This window comes from Leucopleurus acutus (assembly GCF_964270905.1).
Source record: "Leucopleurus acutus genome assembly, chromosome: 2".
Taxonomy (NCBI): domain Eukaryota; kingdom Metazoa; phylum Chordata; class Mammalia; order Artiodactyla; family Delphinidae; genus Leucopleurus; species Leucopleurus acutus.
In genome coordinates this window covers 151,324,806-151,346,479 of record NC_139143.1, presented here as the reverse complement: position 1 = coordinate 151,346,479, position 21,674 = coordinate 151,324,806, and the positions used below count along the sequence as shown (strand labels likewise).

Below are 21,674 nucleotides of genomic sequence, written 5' to 3'. Positions count from 1 at the left end.
GACCCCTGAACTACAGAGTCCATAAAACCTGTCTGGCAAACAACAGGCATCAACCGAACCATGCTCAACAAATCTGAAGTCTCTCCATTCCATGGCTTCTGATCACCTGTGAGCTGAGAAGCATGGCACTGAACTGGAATGGCAGTTTAGGAACGATCAGTCCCTCCCTTCCTCCCTTCCTCCTTCCCACCTTCCCTCCCTCCTTCCCTTCCTGCTGGCATGTCTGCTATATGCCAGGCACTGTTAATTTATTTTCTATGTAAGTTTTAACAATTTGGACAAATTTCTAAGTGGTGGGTCTCATTTTCCTCTAAACGTCCAAGCTATTTGACAAATTAAGCTAGAAAATGAACACTCTTATGTACACCTGGATAAAATCTTTGTTTCAAACCAGTTCATGACCGTGGACAAGTCACTTCCTTTTTCAGGGTCTCAACGTCCACGAAAGGAAAAATGAGAAGCTAGAAATAGATGATCTCCGAAGTCCCCTGCAGAGAACAAGTGCATACTTTAAAACTGTCAACAATGGGGCTTCCCCGGTGGCACAGTGGTTCAGAGTCTGCCTGCCGATGCAGGGGACGCGGGTTCGTGCCCCGGTCCGGGAGGATCCCGCGTGCCGCGGAGCAGCTGGGCCCGTGGGCCATGGCCGCTGGGCCTGCACGTCCGGAGCCTGTGCTCCGCAACGGGAGAGGCCACAGCAGTGAGAGGCCCGCGTACCGCAAAAAAAAAAAAACTGTCAACAATGAAAATAACAGCTAAAATTTATTAAAACACTTTCTATGTCAGATACCTGTTCTAATCACTTTACATTAACCCTTTTTTCATATGGGAAAACTGAAGCAAAGTGGTGTGAAGTAACTGGTCAAAAATCACAAGATGAGTGAATGGCAGAGCTGTGATTTAAATCTAAGTAATCTGACATCAAAGGCCATGTTCTTAACCACTAACTACTAAACTTTAATCTACAGGCCAAAACCTTATTTTCCCAATGACCAACAATCCAGACACAAAACAATATGCTTTGTCCCTCTAAAAATGAAGGGGACAGTGAAGAAAGGAAAGAAAGAATACTAACAAGACTACTTTCTGCCATAGTTCTATCTCCTACCCAAGGTAACATCCCAGGAAATAAAGATGATGTTCCATGAATACTTAGTTTGGTCCCTCATCCACAACATCACCAAGGATACCTATCTGTCTGGATCGATACCATTTCTACTCGCAGTCTGGTATCCTCTTTTGTAGAAAATATCTCTTTGCGTCAAACTAAAAAAGAAAGAAGAGTGATTCACAGCTTCATTTAGAAGGAAAAAATGTAATGTAATGAAAGGGCAGAAATTACCTACAAGTAACTTACCAGTAGTGTCATGGAAGAGTCCATGCTTCAAAGAGGAGTTGATAGGCAAATGAAAACTCACTACATCCCATAGTGATAGTCCAATACATGTAAATGTACAAAGCAATTTAGGCAGCAAAGGTATTACTAGCTGGAAAGACCAGGAGTAGAAAACAAAGCCACAATTGTGTCATCCAGGATATACAACTGAAAGTAACATCAAAATGAGTGCCAAACTAGAGAAGAAATAAAGGTACTCTTAATATGTGACCAATGGAACTAGATTCAGAACGAATACTTTTTTAGAAAGGCAGATAAGTTTTGTTTATGATAAAGTCTGATAGAAAATATTACTACTAGTGAAAGTTATTTTTTCTTCACTTGAGTAGAGCTATGATCTATGTATCTATATGATCAGTAACAAAGAAACATAAATAGAAAAACATGAGACCCACATGTGACACTAATCTAAATGGGTACACCACTCATTTTGTTCCCAAAGGAAAATTATAAGTAAAAAAAAGTATCTTAGAGGAAAAAGAATTTACCATGGCATTAACTGAAAGGTTAAAGGGGTGGGGGAAGGAGAAGACTCATTTTTTTGTTCATCTAGACCCAAAGTAAGAGGTAACTAATTACTGAAATTATTAAATAGCAACCGCAATTTTGCTTGGATAAATGTTTTCACATCTGTAAGCAAATCGAATACAGTCTCAAAAGTTTGTTTGATCAAATGATTTTTGCTCTATACCTCAACCTTAATGAATTATACAATTACAAAAAGAAAAAGATTTGGAACTTGCACCTGAATGCATCTGTTATAAAAAAAACTTTAAGGAAGAAGAAGAAAAAAAACCTCTCTTGATTCATCAGTGTCTGCCTGTTTTTTAAACCCAGGAAATTCCTTTACACCCCCTCCTAGTTCTGGTCAGCCAAAACTGTAGGTGTACTAGTCTAGTCATTCCTTTACCAGTAATATACTATGCTAACACTATTTACATTTATAGCTGATTTCTGTTGGACTATTCCAAGTTCTAAACTCATTTGTTCAGAGTGGAATTTACAAATTAATTAAACACTACACTGTCATTCTCTCCATTCAAACTTTTGGTGGCGCAGCCACTATGTAAAACAGTATGGCGGTTCCTAAAAAAATTAAAAATAGAAATATCATATGATTCAACAGTTCTACTTCTGGGTATATACCCCAAAGAATAAAAACAGGGACTTAAAGAGATATTTGTACATCCATGTACAGCATTAATGATTCATGATAGCCAAAACATAGGGAAAAAGTGTCCATTGTCAGATGAACAGATCAACAAAATATGGTAAATACATAAAATGAAATATTATTCGGCCTTAAAAAGGAAGGAAATTCTGACACATGCTACAAAATTGGGGCCATTATTCTAACTGAAATAAGCCAGTCACAAAAGAACACATACTGTATGATTCCACTTATTAGAGGTACCTAGAGCATTCACATTCACAGAGAAAGAATGGTGGTTGCCAGGGGCTGGGGAGAAGGAAGAATGGGAAGTTACTGTTTAATGGGTAGAGAGTTACAGTTTTGCAAGATAAAAAGAGTTCTGAAGATGGCTGGTGGTGATGACTGCACAACAATGTGAATGTACTTAATGTTACTGAACTGGACACGTACTGATAAAAATGGTTAAGATGGCACATTTTATGTTATTGTGTATTTCACCACAATTTAAATTTTTTTCCTACTGGCAGCTGTTCTTACTTGGGGGAAAAAATCTTTTAGAGGACAATTTGGAATATATTTGCTTTGTAATTATTTCACTCACCTACAAAGTCTCAAATCTATCCCATTAAGTCTGAGCTGAACTCTTCCATCCACTACTTATCTCATTACAAGAAACCAGGCAATTTATTTTTTAAATTATAGCTCAAGACTTGGAATGTAGATGCTTGGATGATACTGGCTTCTTCTATAACTGGTCAAATCAATTTCCCTACCCAAAAGTGAAAATAGTAAAATTATGTTCTATTTACCTCATATGATTGTTAGCCACTCCGCCACTGATTTCAACAGAAGTCCTTTGTTTATTGAGTGGAAATAGAGAATACAAAATCCTTCTCAAAAACTTTCCCATATTTAGACATTGTATTTTCCAGCAATAATCAAAATCTTAAACTTATTTATTTTTAAAATCTAGTCACATTTAAAAATCATGTCCCTTTCTACAAGAGCAGCACTGAGCTCTCAAAACTATTATTAATTTTCACAATCATATGAAGTAAACAACATAATTTTACTATGCTCACTTTTGGCTGGGGAAATTGATTTGCCCAGTTATAGAAGAAGCCAGTATCATCCAAGCATCTACATTCCAAGTCTTGAGCTATAATTTTCAAAATATAATATTGCCTGGTTTCTGATAACTGGATAAATGCTAATTTTTTAAAGTCAATTCTACAAAACTTTTACATAATATTTTTTAAAAGTAAGAAAAATCCTTTTTTTAAATTTTTATTTCATATTGGAGTATAGTTGAGTTACAATGTTGTGCTAGTTTCAGGTGTACAGCAAAGTGAAGAATAATCCATTTTAAAACCAAGTCCACAAGAATAAACTCATCTGGAATCATCATTTGTAAGAGGAATACAAGGTTCCTAAAATACACAAAAGGCTAACGTGCTTGTGCATAGTTTTCTAAATAACTTTTATTCTACCAGTAATGTTCTCCTGCCTATTTGACAATATGCAATTAACTCTCACCATTTGGAAAACAATTGTTCGCTGCAGATGTCATAAGCTTTTTCCAATTTGTAAACAATTGTTCACAGCATTGCTATTGGTTTGAAGAAAAAAACTTATTAGAATGTTTTCATGCAATCAAAATAAAATCCCAAATGCTTGTCAGAAAATCTTACTTTGCCTCTGAATGCAGGAATCCTAAATTTCCAGACTGGCCGATAAAGCTAAGCATAATAATGGTCACAAATAGGAACTTCCCCAGCAGTCCAGTGGTTAAGACTCCGCGCTTCCACTGCAGGGGGCACGGGTTGGATCCCAGGTCGGGGATCTAAGATCCCATATGACACGCAGCATGGCCAAAAAATAATAATAATAATAATTGTCACAAATAATAAGAGAGCAAACAGCTACAAGTTACTAGAGGAAGTCAAAAGTTTGGTAAATCAAAACAAAGTTACAGTTACCTTAAAGCTTCTAATGAGGTAAACTATACTTTTTGTTGCTTAAAGCCATTCCTACTAGAGCAGAACAATTTTACAAAAGGATAAAATCATTCCTAGACATATAGAGTCCTTTATCACACAACTACATTCCACATTAGATAAAAGACTAACTTGAAGAATGAAAAAAAAGGTGAAAGAATTAGGCAGAAAATCTCAGGCCAATCCTAATACTACAAAGCACCAAAATCTTGTGGTCAACTTTTATTTTCAGAACTTCTTTCTGCTTGAGTTTGAAAGTTACAGTATAATCAAATGCAGATATATGCATATTCCTAATGTAGCAGATATGACTTGAATAATTAAATGAGCAAACTCTGGAAATGGCCATCAGAATATTTAGTTGTAAAAATAAGTAACTTTAAAAATTAGAGAAAGAAAAAAGCCCAACAAAATATAAGTAAGGAAAAATATTGCCTACTATGCTAGCGTTAGACCATGTGCAATGACGGCAGTGTTAAAGGAGGGAAACGTCTGCCTATACAGAACTATAGCTTCTAAGTTAATGCCAAAGTAAATGGTTAAAAATATCTCACTACAATATTTTCTTCCAACATCAAAAGGCAAAAGTGGTGTTTACAGGGTATTAGTTCTAACTCCAACTCTTTCATGAAGCATACAGCTCTACTTTCAAAAGTCCTCCCTAAAATACTTATATGCCAGTGTCACTACAGTTGAGTCAGTAAGAAATAATCTTTGCTCATCCTTAAAATTTCTCCTGGAGAAAGGACACCAACCAAGTAGTTCAAATCTGTAGAGGAAGGGAATCCACAAATATGAATTGGTAATTTATTAAGCTTGTGAACTCACTGCAAAGATACATTGATATATACAGTCTATTTGCCTCCTCCTCTTCCTACACCCCAAAGACTCCAATAAGGCATCAGTCTCAAATGTTTATTTCTCCCTCAAAACCAGCACAATGTCCCGCTACCCTCACCACCTCCTCACCATCATTCTTTTTTACTCTCCCCTTAATACACCACACCCACACTCCATACAGCACACCCTCCTCACAAACCCAAAACTCCTCACCTAAAGCACCTCATACTTAAAAGCCCCACACTTATCCTCGAATTCTACACACTACCTATAATACAGGAAACAATACAATCCACGCACAAAACAACCCGACAGAACACCCACTCACTCGACAAATACCATTCAAGCCGTACATAAGCCATTCTACACACCCCCAACATAACATAGTCCCCCACAGTTCACAACACACACACACACACACACACACACAGACACACACACACCACACTCACACACACCTCATGTCAGGTACCGTATAAAAACTCAAACCACACAGCACTGCAGTGCTCAAACAAACGCTGGGAAGAGGCCACCCTTTGGGCACCAGGAACCCACGAGGTTGGAGGTGAAAGGGTAACTGGGCCCGATACTTCACCTGAAAATCTGCCAGGATCATCTCTCGGTCCATGTTGGACGCCATGGCGGCTGCCGAGTTCCGCGGCTCCGGGAGCGAAGCGCGCACCCGGGCGGGAGACTGCGCCTCCTGCGGCCGTCTCCGCCGCCGCCGCCGTCGCCGCCGGGCTCCGAGGGGCTGGCGGGCAAGCCGGCGGGCGGGCCGGCGGGCCGGCGGGCGCGGCAGCGCGGGAGGCTAAGCGCTCATGCACTCGGTAACCTTCAGGCGCCTGGGCCGCTTGCCTGCGCCCCGCGGAGCCCGAGCCGCCTCAACAGGGAGGTTGGTAGGGATGTGGGTTCGGTCTTACTGTCGCCGGCCAGGATGAGGGCTGGTTGCGACAGCGCGCAGCCGGCTCCCTTCAACGGCGACAAGACCGGCGGGGGCGGGGAAAGCGAGCGAAAAAGCAGGCGGGCGAACGCCACGGCCGCCTCCGCCTCCTCCGCTTCCTCCCTGGCCACCGCCTCCGCCCCTGGTTGGCCAGCGCCGAAGCTGTCGCACATTTTGCCTGTCATCGAGGTCGCAAAGCACCGCTTTGCGGCTACCACGTGACTGCCCTCCTGTCAGGCGCTGGGCGCGCGACTACCGGGCGGAGATCTGCGCGCCGCCGGCGGGGACGCCAACCTGCAACTGCGGCAGCTTGGAGTCCCGCAACAGGTTATTCCGGTTTGAATTAAGCAAAGGCCTCGGGGTACCGCCTCCCCGTGGCTAGGGCGGGGATTAGATTCTGCTCCTTACGTGGTTATATAGTAACACACATACACGTCAAGCCTCACAAACCAACTCAGCACACCGTCACATCCCGTCTAATAAACAACATTTCATAAATGTACATTTTCTCTGTTTCACCAAAATACAACTTCACATAGCCTTTTATGCTCAACTTGTCAAAGCCCACTTGCACACTGTCACACTCGATCCCAAGCCCTGACGCTTGCATCCTCAGACATTCAGTAACAAGGAATGGCAAGCAACCAGATTCCCACGGTAGTCATGGGGCAGACATGGAAGCTGAGAAAGGTGAGAATATCGATCTCGAGAAAAAGATGATCAGGCTTTGAGCCAAGAATAGTCGAAGACTATGTACAGTGAAGTGTGATAGTTTGTCATTCCCGCTGGAGGAAGAGTGACAGTAGAATATGTTCAACTTTGACTTGGGAAAATATCATCTTCTGGACTGAAATAGAGCATGAACTTGCGGTGGAAAGTATGTAAAATCCTGAAAGTGTGAAGTAAGTTTGCTGATTTTGTGCTGTACAGTTAAAACAGAAACTAGTGAAATCACCATATAGAATCTTTGTATTCCCTGAACAAAAAGAGCACTATGGTGTTCTAAAGATCTAGGTTTATTCTGCTTTTTTTTCTCTAGACGAAAATATTCTGGCCTACAACTCTCATGTAATAGTCTGTATTTAGACCAGAATGAGGTAGATAAGGAACAGAACCATACATAGTCACATGAATTTAAGGGTTTCTTGGTTAATTGCCACCCCCAAGGAAGTAATTCCAAAATATAGCACGAATATGAATTAAGAGGTAAAACAGAGTACCAGCAATTTAAGTGTGGCAATTCACTTGCCCCATTCATATATGTCATTCTCAGCACAAGGCAGGTGAATGATTGTCTCTAGTTACATGGCCAGGATTAATGCAGCCCTGCAAAGTTGAGATTTTTCTCTGTGATGACATGTGTGTATATCTCGGAGCCCATTCAAATCCAGTACTGCTTCCCTTCTCCCTCCCTCCTCTCCATCTGGAAATTAAAAGAATGTGGTAATACAGAAAGAGGGGGAGAATACACTAGACATTCAGGCATATGGTTTCTAGTACTGCTTTCCCAACTAATTAGCTGGGGGAACTTGGATGGGTCACTTAGACTCTTGACTTCAGCTTCTGACATGACTATTTCAGGTGATGAGAAAACAATTATGAAAATGCATGGAAGCATAAAATATTTTTACAAAACAAGCATAGATTTCATAGTCAGCATTACTAGGCTTGAGTTCTAGTTCTGCCACTTGACAAAAACAGACAAGAAACTTCTCTGACTCTAGATTTCTTTACTTCTAAAATGAGGCTTATAAAACTTATTTCACAGAGTGATTGTGATTATTGAGTGATACAATGCTTGTGAAAACTTTTCAAAACCTTAAACCATATTAGTTGCTATTACTTTGTATACCAGTTCCTAAATGCTTTTCTCAGGATCACCTCTTTCATAATATTTAAGCCAACAAGGATTCTTCTCCTTTCTAATCACTGCTGTACTATCTTTACAACACAGTTTAATACTCTGATAAATTCTGCAATTTTTTTCTCTAATTGTTTCATCTCTGCATGTTCTAATCTCTCCTCAAAGGTTGTAAGTTCTTTGAGATTATCAGCCATTTCATTTTATGTGTTTTTATATTCACAATAGTTCATAAATAGCAAACTCTTGGGTACATAACAACCAATGCCTTTGAATTTATTTTTATTGGATGTCTAGTAGGTACAGGTATTTCACACACCTTATCTCATTTAATTTTTACAACAACCATTTTACAGAATAAAAAACTGCTCTGATAGGCTAAGAATTTGCCCAAAGTCATGCTATACAGGGACAGACCTAGTATTCAAGGCTAGGTCAAAACTAGTGCTCTTTCCACTCACCCTGTTGCCTCCCTGCATTTTACCCTCCATAGTGTATAATTCCTGAAGAGACTGATTCTTCCCTATGATGTAACTATTCATGGTTGGATACCCAGAATCCAGAGTAACTTTCCACTACAGAGAAAGGAATGAAAGAAAAATAAATACTGAATTAAGAGAAAATTCGGGACTTCCCTGGCTGTCCAGTGATTAAGAATCTGCCTTCCAATGCAGGGGACGCAGGTTTGATCCCTGGTTGGGGAGCTAAGATCCCACATGCCTTGTGGCCAAAACACCAAAACATAAAACAGAAGCAGTATTTTAAGAAATTCAATAACGACTTTAAAAGTGGTCCACATCAAAAACATCTTTTAAAAAAAAGAGAAAATTCATTTCCCCAGAATTCCTTCCTTAAAGGAAACAATTTCATTCCAGTGTCAAAAACTGAGAGAATAAAAATATAGAGATTCTCTGTCCATAAGCATGAGCAAAGAAAAATAATTTTAATCTATCCATTCTCATAGTTGTTTTACTGTATTAACTCATGGAGCTCAGTCTAATTCAAATATAGATCTTTTTCTAGAATCTCCATGTTCTTTGATCTTACCATTCTTCTTTTAAAAGGAATTTTATTTCATATTTTTTCAAATATATATAATAAAGTTTACTTTTAGTTATTTTGCTAAATTTTTATTTGAAATAATTTTAGATTTATATAATAGTTGCAAACATAGTACAGAATGCTCCTATTTACCTTTTTCCAGCTTCCTCTGTTACCATCTTGCATGACCATGGTACTGATATCAAAACTAAGAAATTAACACTGGCATTAATACTATTAATTATGTTCTAGAGACTATTTGGATTTTTATATTAATGTACTTTTTATGTTCCAGGGTCCAAAGCAGCATACCACATTACATTTAGTGGTCATGTTTCCTTAGCCTCTTCCAATCTGTTACCATTGCTCGGTCTTGACTTTTGAAGACTAATGGTCAGGAACTTTATAGAATGTCTCTCAGTTTGGGTTTGTCTAATGTTTTCTCAGAATTATGCTGAGTTTATGGATTCAGGGGAAGGATTCCACAAAGGTGATGTGTCCTCATCACATCATATCAGGGACACATGATATCAACATGACTCATTATTGGGGGTGTTAACCTTGATCCCTTAAGTTAATCAAACTTTTTAACAATGCTACTCAATTACAATCTAATTCCTGAGAAGATTAATGCTACTACAGTTAGATCCACACTTAAGTAACCCAAAATATATTTCATATAATGATTTAATGTTTGTTAGGACACTAGTGCCTGATCCTGGACTCTTTTTTTTTTTTTTTAGCTTATGGTTACAATTTATTACAGGAAAAGGGGAAAGGATACAGGCCAAAACCAGCCAATGGAAGAAGCACATAGGGAAAAGTCTGGGAGAGTTCCAAACCCAAAGCTTCCAGTGAACTGGACTCTTATGTAATGGAAAAGGCCTAACACCTGGGGATGGATTCTGAGTTCAAATTCCTATATCCACTACTTATTGGCCTTAGTCACATTCTCTATAAGCCTCAATTCCTTCACCTGAAAAATGGGGATAGTTATCATATTTACGTCCCAGAGTTGTAAAGATTAAATAATGTGTGCATGATGTTATAACCAGGAAAAACTATATAAGTATTAATTGTTGCTATTATGTTTAAACTTTTGAGTTGCTTACTGGGCATTTTTTTTCTTACTTTACAAAAAGACTTTTCATAAGTGGTGTGAGAACCCATATGAAAAAGCCTGCTGAATTTCAGAAATAAAATGCCAAAGCCACAATAATGAAATGATAAAAAGGCCCCTTGAGGGTACCAGTCTGTTTTCTACCTCTCTTGGATCTATAAATATAACAAAAGGAAGACTTTGGGACTATGTAAAGAAATTGTAAATACCATATACACATATCCGTAAGTTAATCATTCTGAAACTATGCATACTTAAGTCAATGAGGGAAAAAGCACAAAATAATTTGACTGTAGTATTTCTATAAAGCCTTTAAAATGAGTATAAACTGCTGAAAACATTTCCATGACTGTTAGTATTTTATATCCAACTAAAAGGCTCTATTTCAGTGTTTGAGAGAGATATCATTATTGTGTTAAAAGACAAACTACTACTTTCAAAATAACAGATGCTTAACTGTCAATCTTTTCTGTACACCATGTTAGAATGTAAGCTTATTGAGGGCAAAGATACTCACCTTTGACTTCAGTGAACTAGCCCTCAATATGAGATTTTCATTGCAGGTCTTTTGTAGTGCTTACTTACGCTTTCTGAACTAAGATTGTAATCTCTATGCAGTCAGTTCTGGGTTATACAATAAGCAAACGAAGTATATGCTTCAGGACACCAGCTAAGCCAGAGTAAAAAACAAACAAACTTTCTTAAAGAATTTAATATTTCAGCAAAAGCATTGAAGTAGTCAACATGGGAAAAATCAGAACTTTGTTGGACTCCTTTACACTTATTTTTTGGTTTTGTATTATTTTTATTTACATATGAGGTGAGTTGCTGGGACATCAAAATCTTTTCAATGCTTAAGAGCTCCAAAACTATTAATCCAGCTCTGTATGCATCTTAAATTACCATAAGTTTTATTTATCGTTATTCAGCAAAAAGAATTTTATTTCATGAAAATGATAACACATGTATACCTATACTTTACGTGAGTACAATATTCTTCCTTATTACAATGTCTTCTCTTAGCAAGAAACCATAATAAATGCTAGAAAGCAACTCTCATAAGTTGGACTAATGCCAGTTCTCTCTTAACAGCCAACAGTGCTACTATATCATCACACCCTCCAGCTGTACTGAAAGATTACATACTAATTTCCCAGAATAATCAAAAGTAAATTATATTATTTATGGTATTTACTGGTATATATGGAATCCTAAATGTTCTATTTGAAATGTCTAAATATATGTAAGAAACGAGAGGAGTTAATTTCTTCTGTTGTAGTTCATGTTTGATTCACATTTCAAGTTTAGTTACCTAAGAAAAGAGCTCTGGTTATTTTCCTCTCAACAATTCAGTTAAAGGAAACACTGCAGGATTCTTTGCAGTTTCAACTCTCTCTCTACCTACCAGGCAATCTGATGCTAGATGATTATCCCAATGTTGTTGGTGTGTTTCGTTGCTAATACTCCCAGTGTACTTCAAGGAGCTGGGTATAGATGTTGCTTGAGGACATGCTTGCTAGAAGTCGGTAATAATTAGACCACCTGTCATTTTTTGCTTGGTTTCATTTTGACCACTGGGTGCATCCTGCAACCGTGTTGGATATTTTTAAGTGCAAAAAATATAGAAAACAGTAATTAATTAATCTTACATAGCTAAAAGAGGAAGTTAAAAGTACAGAGAACTGGTGTCTCAGATGATTGAAATAAACGATTAAGAAGATACTATTCCTTTACATTTAGACACCCCCTCCCCCCCAAAACAAGTCCCATCTAAGTAGTCAGAGAGAACTTTGACAAGAAAGAAATGGCCTTGTTAGAAAATCCTTCCCAAGACTTTTTTTTTTTTTGCTTTAAAGTTAATTGCTTTTCTCCCTTTCCCCAAAGAAATGGAATATTTCAGTTTCAAGTCCCTGTAACATTAAGGCTTCAGAGTCCGTCGTGATTTCTTACCTATACCATGCCTTTAGTTTTCGTAAAAATCAGTCTATAAAAGACTTTTGCTTTTCCTGAGCACTGGTTTTGCTGTCAGTCAGGTCTCTCCCTCCACCCCCGCGGCCACCTCTGCCCACCGCGGCCCTGGGCGTTGAGCTAGCAGGTGCGAGGCCGAAGCTCTGCACTGAGAAAAGGAGGCCGAGTTTACACAGCGCGCGCCCCAGAGGAAGAGGCGGCAGCCGTAGGCCTGGCCGCCCGAACTTCCAGAGCCTAGCGGGGGAGCGCGGAGGCGGGCCGGGCTGCCCGGCCAGGGCCGGGGAAAGACTCGCTTCGCGCCAGCCTCCTCTCCGCCTTCCAGCAGTCTGCGCCGCCGAGCCTCCAAGGCCCTGCGGCTCTCCGCAGCCTTAATTAACAAGCCTCTTTCCTCCACCTCCGCCCCCGCCGGCCTCGGGGCAGCCCGGGGTTTCACATCGCAGACTCCATTCCGCCCGCCAGCCGGAGGGGGCCGAACCCGGCTCCGCGGGTCCGAAAAAGCCGCTCCGGCTGGGGCCTGGCCGCTGGGCTGGCGAGTGGGAGCCAGCGCAGGAGACTGAGGGAGGAAAGCGGAGAGCGAGGAGGCGGGAGAAAGGGCGCGGGGCGGGGGGCGGGGCGAGCCCGGCAGAGTGCTTGAGCGCCACCAGGGCGGAGGGCGGGGCGTGGGCGGTGCCCAACCTTCCCGCTCCCGCGGCGCTGCAACTCAGCCGAGCCTCCTTAAAACTCTGCCGTTAAAATGGGGGCGGGTTTTTCAACTCAAAAAGCGCTCAATTTTTTTCTTTTCAAAAAAAGCTGATGAGGTCGGAAAAAAGGGAGAAGAAACCGGCACCGTCTCTGCAGCGGCAACAGAAGCAGCAATTGTTTGAGCGAAAAAAGAAGCGAGGGAGGGAGGGAAGGAAAAGACCAGAAAGGGGCACGACGCACAAGTGTCTGTAGGGGTGAAGGGAGCAGGGACCGGCGATTTGGGGGGGACCAGCTACAAAAGAAACTGTCACTGGGAGCGCTGCGGCTCGGGAGGAAGCGGTGCTACCCAGCTCGGCTCCAGGGCACAGCTGGCTGGCGGCCGCTGCCCTATCGGCTGCACAGGCTGGGGGCACAGGCCAGGGGACCGCGAGAGGTTGGCGAAGTGGCACCCGGCGCCGAAGCCGCTGGGTTCTCGCCAAGAGCGGCGGGACTGGCTGCGCCCTGGAATTGTGGCGACTCCCGATACTCAGAGCTTGGCCTGTGACTTCCCAGGACCCTCCCGATCTCCGGAGGCCCTCAGAAAACCGGGAAAGGAAGGAAAAGAGGCGGCGGCAGCTCAATGAGCTTCTACATTAGGAAGTCTGAACTGGCTCGGTCGTAGGCGGGAAGTTACCGGTGGGCTGCCCTGTGCAGCCGCGATGCTGCAGCGCGCTGCTTCAGCAGCCCGGGCCCCATAGACACTTCCCGCATCGCTCTCCCCCTTCCTCACGCTGCTGGGAGTCCCAGGACCCGGTGGGGCCGGCATGACCGGCTTGCCGGGGGCCCGCCGCGCGCCCGGCAGTCTCCGGAGACGCGCGCCGAGCCTGGCTCCCACGGCCTCTGAGGCTCGGTGGGGCTGCGGTAGCCCGGCTGGCGGGCTCCGGAGCCCTCCCGCGCGGCGTTAGCCCGCAGCTCGGCCTGAACGCGAATTAAGGCTCCTCCGGAGAATCCAAGGCCACCGAGGAGTCGTTACGACCTGTAACTTGAGGGCCACGGAACTGCTACTCTCATTTGCTTTTGGCGATCATCTTTAACCCCCGGAGCACCTCAGCATCCAGCCACCGCGGCGCTCTCCCTGCCGCGGAGGACTCAGGACTACCCCTTCGGCGAGACGGATGGAGACCGAGCCCCTTCGAGGACCTGCCCCTGCGGTACTGGCTCGCGCGGCTCAAGTCACCACCGTGAACAAGGGTGGGTTGATGCCTTTTCTTCCCCCCCAAATGTCTCTTTTTTCGCGGTATTTTCTGCCCTGATCTAGTGCCTTAAATCTCCGCACACATTCCTCACGGAGATCTGTAGTGTAGGTACGTGCCAGCTCTGCCTATATTTTACGTCCAGAGTAATTTACCAGAAATATATGTGTGCCTGTATATCTCTCAGTTTAATCACCAGAATTCTTCATAGGGGTTAAGCTAAAAAGCGAGGAGCGGAGCCCCTCTCCAATGGCTCAGTTTTGCTGAATAATCACGTGTGAATCGAGGGGCGGGCTTTTGGCAGGCAGATCTTACTAGTATTTACTACCAAGCTCTACTCCAGATTAACCATCCCAGTCCTTCTGTCAGTCTCCGATGCCATCATGCAGCCTGGTTAGGAGCGAAGGAAAAGGGAAAAAGAAAAACAACTAATTCATCTTTTCCCGATCGTCAGGACCCTAAAGAATGGCCGAGCCTTGGGGGAACGAGTTGGCGTCCGCAGCTGCCAGGGGGGACCTAGAGCAACTTACTAGTTTGTTGCAAAATAATGTAAACGTCAATGCACAAAATGGATTTGGAAGAACTGCGCTGCAGGTTGGTATCCAGAGAGGTGGGGAAAACAGGTCAACAATGTTGCCTACGTGACCCGGGTTTCTAGAATAATAGCTTTTAAGCTTTCAGGGGTACAAAATTTAACTGTTTTAAAAACTAGTTGGTTGCCATATTTTATATCTTTAAGTGGATCCAACTCCCCAAAATGACGTACTTTGAACAAACTCGTCAAATCCAATAACATCCTCGATATCAAGTGGGTTCCAGGTTTGGTATTAATTTTTGGAATGTTTTTGTGACGGTGGGGATTCTGTAGCAGTCGTAGCAGCGCTGAGTTTTTTGGTTTTTCTTTTTTTTAGACAGCTCTGTAAACACGTTATTATGATTATTATTTGAAGTAAATACACTGCTATTAGTGGTTTCCGTACTTTGCTCCAATAATTGACTTTAACGTTAATTTTCTTGACTACTGGCAAGGGTGTTTTTTCTTCAAATGCTTCAGGTTTTGACCAACGACCTTTCCTCGTTTGGAATGGGTGGCCTGGGCACGGGCACAGGATGTACATTTCACAGTTAATGTAATACCATCCACCCATTCAGGATCGAGGAGGAATAAAAAGTTGAATTTTCTAATCAGAGCTCAGTTTATAGTGTTTTTGTCTCTGAGGTCATACCCTGGTATGTTCTAATTTTTAGTAATTAGATTTACAAGCAACAAATGAAACACGTCCAGCTGCAAAGTATTGTACCTGATAATTTTTTTTCCTCCTCTGAACGTTATCATGTAACTTAGTTGAAAGGCTCAGAAACAGAAAAATGGCAAAGTAGTCTCAAACAGTTGCTTTATCTGAGTTCTGATGATATTCTTATAAGCTATGCGTATTCGAAATGCAACACTTAAAGCTGTTTTTGAAAATCCACTGGGGAGAGGGTTTTTAGAGTGCTTTGTTTTAATTGCAAGAATTAGAAATCTAAGTGGCAGGAGATGTACTATTGACAGATGAAGTCCATACAGCCTGTATATTTTAAATCAGAATACACTGACCTTGCAAAAATTTCAGTATTAAGGAAGCTTATAGATACTAAATTATCTTGTTATTTCAGGTAGATTAAGTGGGGAAAGGATTTTTTTTCTTTTTCCACCTAGTAGTTTTTAACAGGTTTTGTGATAATAGCAATGCCACAAATTTAATATATTGAAAAGTTTCCTATTGAACATTCAAAATGTTATATAAATATCACAAAGAATGAGCCACTTAACCCTGTAAGAATAGGATCTTGCAGGACTTTTGACGAGCAGGAAGACTGGGAGATTAATACCGCAAAAAAAAAAAGTTTTGACAAACATTTTTAAAACAACTCTGCAGTCTCGTTTATATTAAACATACTTATCAAGATATTAACACCCATTTATTGTGGCTTAGTCCTAGTACATATAATGAAACACACACAAACAGGAGTCTCAAGGCTTGTTTTCAGTATGTATAATCCTGACTCTGAAGTTGTGTCATAACTCAAGAAAGAACTTTCTTTCAAAACAATTTCCAGCATTACTATTATTTTTGGTGAAATATGGCAAATTTTCTCCTACAATTATGTTTATTAACCCAATTACAAAAGATTTTTCCCCCTTCCTAGTGTAAGCCTCTCAATCAGGATGATATCAAAGGCCTTAATCGTACATTTGCTTTACAAAGATCCAAGGTGTCTGTCTCTTATTTTTCCCAGTTCAGGTCCTTAGATGTGACTAAATATTTAGAGGCAGTTGTGGTAAAAATTAGATTGTGTTAATTTTTCATAACCAAAAAGTATTTCATTGAAGTTCTTGAAAAATAAATTATGTATCATTTTTAACCACTGCCTCAAAGGAAGGGCTAAAAGTCAACAAGGTTTTATCAACAGGGAAGCTTAACATCTTGGCCATCTATAGAGTTTGCATTTATAAAATATTATTCATTCTAAATATATTTCATCATGCTACTTAATTTGTGATTTTTTAAAACAAACATTCTAAAGAGATAGATCAGCTTTGTATGTATTTTACAGTGTATATTTAATTTCACAAACATTTGAGTGCCTACTGTGTAATGTATTATAAATTTAGGTTATTATGAATATACCTAAATATAAATTAAAACAATTAAAATGCTGAAATATTCTTGCATGTTAATGAGACTATATTTTTCACGGTTAAATTATATGTATTGTACAACTGATTGCTGCTCCACAAAATATTTTATAACTATGAGAGCCTAATAGTGATTTCTTATTAGCGTGAAATATATTTAAACACCAGTAGATAAGTCTTTGTCATGTGAATTATTTGTATGTTAATAGCAAATTTTAATAGCAAATTCTGGCTTTTAAAATACTGGCAGTTTACAAATAGCTATTCCTAAATGCCTGATAATAACTGCGAAAGGAAATAAGATGGATCACCAGTTGATTAATAAATGGGCTGAAACCACAAGACAAAGCTGTCTGTGTCCCAAAATACACATTTAATATCTTATTTTCTCTTCTTTTGCTCACTTGAAAATTAGGAGACTAGTTAGAACTTTAGGAAACAGTAAGTAATATAGTAGGATGACTGTTTCATTCTTTACAAGAACAGTTTCCATACAGTCATTTCCTATCTAATACAAGACATATCATGAACTTAGTTTTAGATAAATACATTGACAATGTAGAACACTGTTGCTTTTTTTTCACTTTAATAATCAGTAACATTTTTAAATTTCAAGTGAAGGATTCTAAGCACTAAACACACCTAATATCCCATATGAAATAATTGCAAAGAAAAAAAACTATTTAAAAAATACTTGGAAACTTGGGGCTGTATCTATTTGGAGAGAACTTGTGAAAATTAATAATTTAAGAAAATACCAAGTTTGGATTTTTAGGAGATCATTTTCACACTTATAAAATCAGACTAGATGGAGTCTGATGTGTGGAAACACTTCTTTGAGGATTTAAAGAAACTCACTCTCCTTATTTCTTTTCAGCTGTTTAGAAAATAAAATTTACCCACATTTTATTTTACAGAATTAACACCCCAGGCACATCTTATGAGAATGAACAAGCAAACAGAAGGAGACTTACTTAAATCTCAAGTTCCACTTCTTTTATTTTAATAAATTCATGAAATTACACAACTCTTTATGGGAGATAGAGAACCAAGTTGTCAGTGAATTTTATATAAGTCGGACTCATTCTATTTTATTAATCAAATTTATCCTACTTTTGGGCCCGTTTAAGATATTCCATCATAGAAGCTCAATTTTTAGAAGTTTTCTTCTACTTTTACCTAATAGTACTCATTTCCTGCAACTGAGTCCTTCAAACCCGATCATACGGGTCTTCCCCAAGCACTCCTTCATCAAAAATAGTTACATACATAAAAAGAGATGGGTATTTTAAAATATTCTTGTAGTAGGAGCACTTGAAGGATTCTACCGTTTTTTCTTCTTTTCTAGGTTATGAAACTTGGAAATCCCGAGATTGCCAGGAGACTACTACTTAGAGGTGCTAATCCCGATTTGAAAGACCGAACTGGTTTCGCTGTCATTCACGATGCAGCCAGAGCAGGTTTCCTGGACACTTTACAGACTTTGCTGGAGTTTCAAGCTGATGTTAACATCGAGGATAATGAAGGGAACCTGCCCTTGCACTTGGCTGCCAAAGAAGGCCACCTCCCCGTGGTGGAGTTCCTTGTGAAGCACACGGCCTGCAAAGTGGGGCATCGGAACCATCAGGGGGACACCGCCTGCGACTTGGCCAGGCTCTACCGGAGAAACGAGGTCGTTAGCCTGATGGAGGGAAACCGGGCGGAGGGAGCTGCGAATCTGCAATGAATGTGGGGAGGGCTCTCCCACACTGCCTTCTATTTTGTCAGTTAATTGATTGGCTGTCCTATTTTAATATCATTTGTTAAAATTCAGTTTTGTCATATTTTAAGCAGCTAGTTAAATCTTCTGAAACTGCTAAGTGGAAATCTTACTACAGGTTTATGAATATATTTAAGCAACATCTTTTTCACCTGCAAAACCCTGAGTTCTAACATGTAATTGCAAATAGCTTTGGCTTTCATCTGAATATTTTATCTTTCCCTGACTTTTCTCCTTGCTTCTCCCTTTGCCAGTCTCAATACCCAACTTGAAGACTTTGTTTTAAAAATGGTTTGTCCTGATGCTTCTTTTGCCTGATTAAAACACTTTTTCAAAACAGGACAGTGTTTTCTGTGGTTTCCACTCCTCTTATAATCCCCACATAATTTGCCTCTTGCTAAGGAGAACTACACTAAAAGATCATGGTGTTTTAAGTCTTGACGTTAGAAAAAGTAGACTAATTGAAAAACTAGACATATTCTATTGATGATTCAGTTATTCTTTTCTTTCTCTCCTCATGCTTCCCCTCAAAGATTTTACTTGGTGCCTAGTATGTCTGCTTTAAAACAGAATAAGGACAACATGTTTGGGAAATAAACCTGAAATTATTTCAGTGTGAATTTATCCTTATATATTCGATCTTCCCTTTCTCTCAAAGTTAAATAGTTGAAAAACAGGTTTCAGAAGTAGCGATCTGAAAGCAAATATATGTTAGCTCTAAAAGGCACTTTAAAAAGAAAATGCCATCTAAAAGTGCTTCCCATTAGTTGATTTTTTAAAAATCACAAAATGAAACAATTGGTTAAATAATACGTTTCCCAAAGTTATACCATAAGTATGCTAAGTGTAACACTGACTTTTTCTCCCTGAAATATCAGAAGTGTAAAATTACAAAATGTTTAAATATTAAAATATGCTGCAAATACCAATATTTAGGGGATAAAAAGCTTAGCAAGGACATACACATATTACATATAAGGGTCATAACTTATTTAGGGGCTACAGGATAATAAATATAGAAACTTTTACAATAAATAAATAGGCCACTCCTACATACAGCACTTGATTCCCACGAAGCTTTTTGGTAAAGGCATATAAAATCTTAAGAATATGTTTAGCTAAAAATAAAAAAAAAATTGAATAAAATGGAAATATCAAATTTCCAAGAGAATTTTCCAGCATCTACTACTTACTCTGTTATTTTAAAGATTTCACCAAAGGATTTCAATGCAGTTTCCATTTATAAATTTATAAATACTTTATTCATCATCTCCCACAAGAACAAAGATGTTTTATGTAAAAGTTCCCTCCTTCTGCTTTATAAGCTCCCTGCCCTCACTCCAAAAAGAACAAAATACCTCAAGGTTTATTGAAGGACATGGTTGTGATGCCTGCCCTAACAAGGATTGGAAGGTGGCAGGCAAGTGGTTTTCAATAATTTATTTTCCATGATAGTATAAAAGAATATAGAAGAAAAAAATCCGAGGAAAAAAATCCTTTTCATTTGGCATTTTAAGTTCACCTTCCCTATGTCAAGTGCAACAAGATTTCAACTTCTGCCACCTCAAACCACAAGTTACTGAGTAAATTTATTTTTGATAGCAACATGAAATTAAATGTAAAACGTTTATTTTAAAGTTTAGAAAAAAGTAGAAATTGAGATGATTTTGAAGGAAAAAGGTGTAATTTGCATTTAAAAACTAGAATCAACACACAAAATACACTGCTTGAGTAAGCTGAATATTTTCTAAACACAAGACTATTACTAAGAAAAATAAACACTTCTTCAATTTGCAACTGTAAAGATGGACGTTTCTTAATTTAAAGTAGAGTTTAATGGACTTTTCAGTATCCATCAAGTATAAGCATTAAAATTGCTCTTTAGATATTTCAAATATAGGATGTTTATTAAAGTTAAAGAGAGGTACTTCTGCAGTTGCTTTATTCTCAGGTGGTCGGAGCACGAAAAGAGGAGAGGCAGCTCTGTCCCTCTTCACCAGCCTAAAACTTGCCTAGGCATTAGAACATCGCCACATTTCTTGGGCTCTTCGCAGGAAATAGCTTAGCTAATCTAAGTATTTTAGAAATGAGTTGTGTGGTCTCCTCTAGGAAATATGAAAAGCCATTATTCAATCTCTCAAAAACCTCGACAATATTCAGTAAGACAAATATACCGAAATGTATAGAATGGAAGAAACAGTACTGCAGAGTCTAACGGGGTCCAGTGTACAGCGAGCTGAGACGGGGAAGGATCTGAACTTTTTCAGATGCAGAGTAGAAAGGCAAGTGCTAATTAATGGAATGGCCAGAGCCCCAGGGGACGACGCCATAGAAAGAATGGAGGATAGTAAGCAGAGATGCGCTCTCAAATTCAGTTATTCACTGCGCCCGCATCCACGTCGGGAAACTCAAGGCTTAGCCTTTGCCCAGTAAGCTGAACCCCCGGCTTACACCTGGGGAAGAGTAGGGCCGGGAGTGGGTGCGGGAGGGAAACACCAACAGGACCTCAGTCCACGTTCTGGTCTCCAAGCCACTAAGCAACTGCATTTTACCATATTTCGGTAGTGAATCAATAGTTTTCTGATAAACAGTGTGCATCTCCTAATGGTGTGATGAGCTCCTACACACACACCACGCTGGGTGACTAATAAATGGATAAAATAATTCTGTCCCAGGAAAGGCATTTCAATTGGTAATATTATAAATGTCCTTGATCGCGTTGATCAAACAAACGTTGTGGAATCCGTGGCCCCGGATTGGTTTCGAAATCTCAGTTCCCAAAAAGGTGCTTTCGGCTTTTGCCGGGGGTTAGAAGTAATAGTCCAGAAGCGCTGGAAGAGTACAGTGCTGGAGCGAAAAAGGGTCGTGCTCGCAGCCTTCCTGACTACCCTAAGCTACCTTCATCAAAAGGCCGGGGGGGGGGGGAGGGTTGGAGGGGGAAAGTCCGTCTCTTCGTCCCTCGAGACTGCTTTGATTTTACACCACAATTCCAATTCCAAAAAAACA

The 21,674-nt window shown here is 40.1% G+C and overlaps 2 protein-coding genes across 3 annotated transcripts in view; one reads left to right on the top strand and one right to left on the bottom strand.

The window, feature by feature from the left end:
* The window catches only part of FAF1 (Fas associated factor 1), a 499,303-nt gene extending 492,842 nt beyond the window's left edge, over nucleotides 1-6,461 (bottom strand). For both annotated transcript variants that reach the window (XM_082834106.1, XM_082834105.1), the window contains exon 1: nucleotides 5,982-6,461. In XM_082834106.1, coding sequence (XP_082690232.1) covers nucleotides 5,982-6,026 — 45 coding nt within the window. In that variant the 5' untranslated portion in view covers nucleotides 6,027-6,461. The remainder of the gene's footprint in view (nucleotides 1-5,981) is intronic.
* Nucleotides 6,462-14,668: 8,207 nt separating this feature from the next.
* CDKN2C (cyclin dependent kinase inhibitor 2C) lies at nucleotides 14,669-18,739 on the top strand. Its single transcript, XM_082833361.1, has 2 exons — nucleotides 14,669-14,823; nucleotides 18,258-18,739. Exons 1-2 carry the CDS (start codon nucleotides 14,695-14,697, stop codon nucleotides 18,633-18,635), a joined length of 507 nt encoding a protein of 168 aa, XP_082689487.1. The 5' UTR covers nucleotides 14,669-14,694; the 3' UTR covers nucleotides 18,636-18,739.
* Nucleotides 18,740-21,674: the final 2,935 nt, after the last annotated feature.

Excerpts from the sequence above, each read along its gene's own strand:
- CDKN2C (XM_082833361.1), top strand. The coding sequence starts at position 14,695 with ATGGCCGAGCCTTGGGGGAACGAGTTGGCGTCCGCAGCTGCCAGGGGG. Across the intron at positions 14,824-18,257 it reads TTGGAAGAACTGCGCTGCAG|GTTATGAAACTTGGAAATCC; the intron begins GTTGGTATCCAG and ends CTTCTTTTCTAG.